At 62.4% G+C, this 505-nt stretch overlaps 1 protein-coding gene across 1 annotated transcript in view; it reads left to right on the top strand.

Annotated features, from left to right (window-relative positions):
- ETH_00041090 (uncharacterized protein) overlaps nt 1-327 on the top strand; it is a gene marked incomplete at both ends in the record, with an annotated part of 797 nt that extends 470 nt beyond the window's left edge. The window contains one exon of the mRNA XM_013374770.1: nt 41-327. Within this exon, the coding sequence (XP_013230224.1) occupies nt 41-327 (287 nt within the window). The remainder of the gene's footprint in view (nt 1-40) is intronic.
- Nucleotides 328-505: the final 178 nt, after the last annotated feature.

Raw genomic sequence — 505 nt, 5'->3', positions numbered from 1 at the left:
GGTGCTGCTGCTGCTGCTGCTGCTGCTGTTGCTGCTGCAGGGGACCCGATCAGCGGCTGCGCCCCGCTGCTCAGCGGCAGCAACTCGCCTCCGTCGACATGCCTGCAGCAGCAGCAGCAAACGCAGCAGCAGCAAATGCAGCAGCAGCAACAAAGCTGCTCAGCACTGCTGCAGCAGCAAGAAGCACACACTAACGCCCACAAGCAGCAGGAACACCAGCAGCACAAACATCACCCGCAGCCGCAGCAGCAGCAGCAGCAGCAGCAGCAGCAGCAGATGGTACCAGAGTGCAGAGACTGCATGTCCAACAGCAACAGCAACTCTTAAGCCATCGCTTTCCAGCAGCCAAACAGCTCCGCCCAAGTTGAGCCCCGCGCGGATGCACTGTACGTACACCCCAGACTCCTGCTGCTGCTGCTGCTGCGAAGAGCAGCAGCAGCAGCTTCCAGCGGAGGCCGGCGCTTGCGGCTCCGAGTCCGTCTCCATGGGGCCTTCGCCATTACTG

Source organism: Eimeria tenella, genomic scaffold (assembly GCF_000499545.2).
Source record: "Eimeria tenella Houghton genomic scaffold, Eth_scaff2285, whole genome shotgun sequence".
NCBI classification, from domain to species: domain Eukaryota; phylum Apicomplexa; class Conoidasida; order Eucoccidiorida; family Eimeriidae; genus Eimeria; species Eimeria tenella.
Note: the sequence above shows the minus strand (reverse complement) of the source record. Positions and strands in the feature narration are given on the sequence as shown.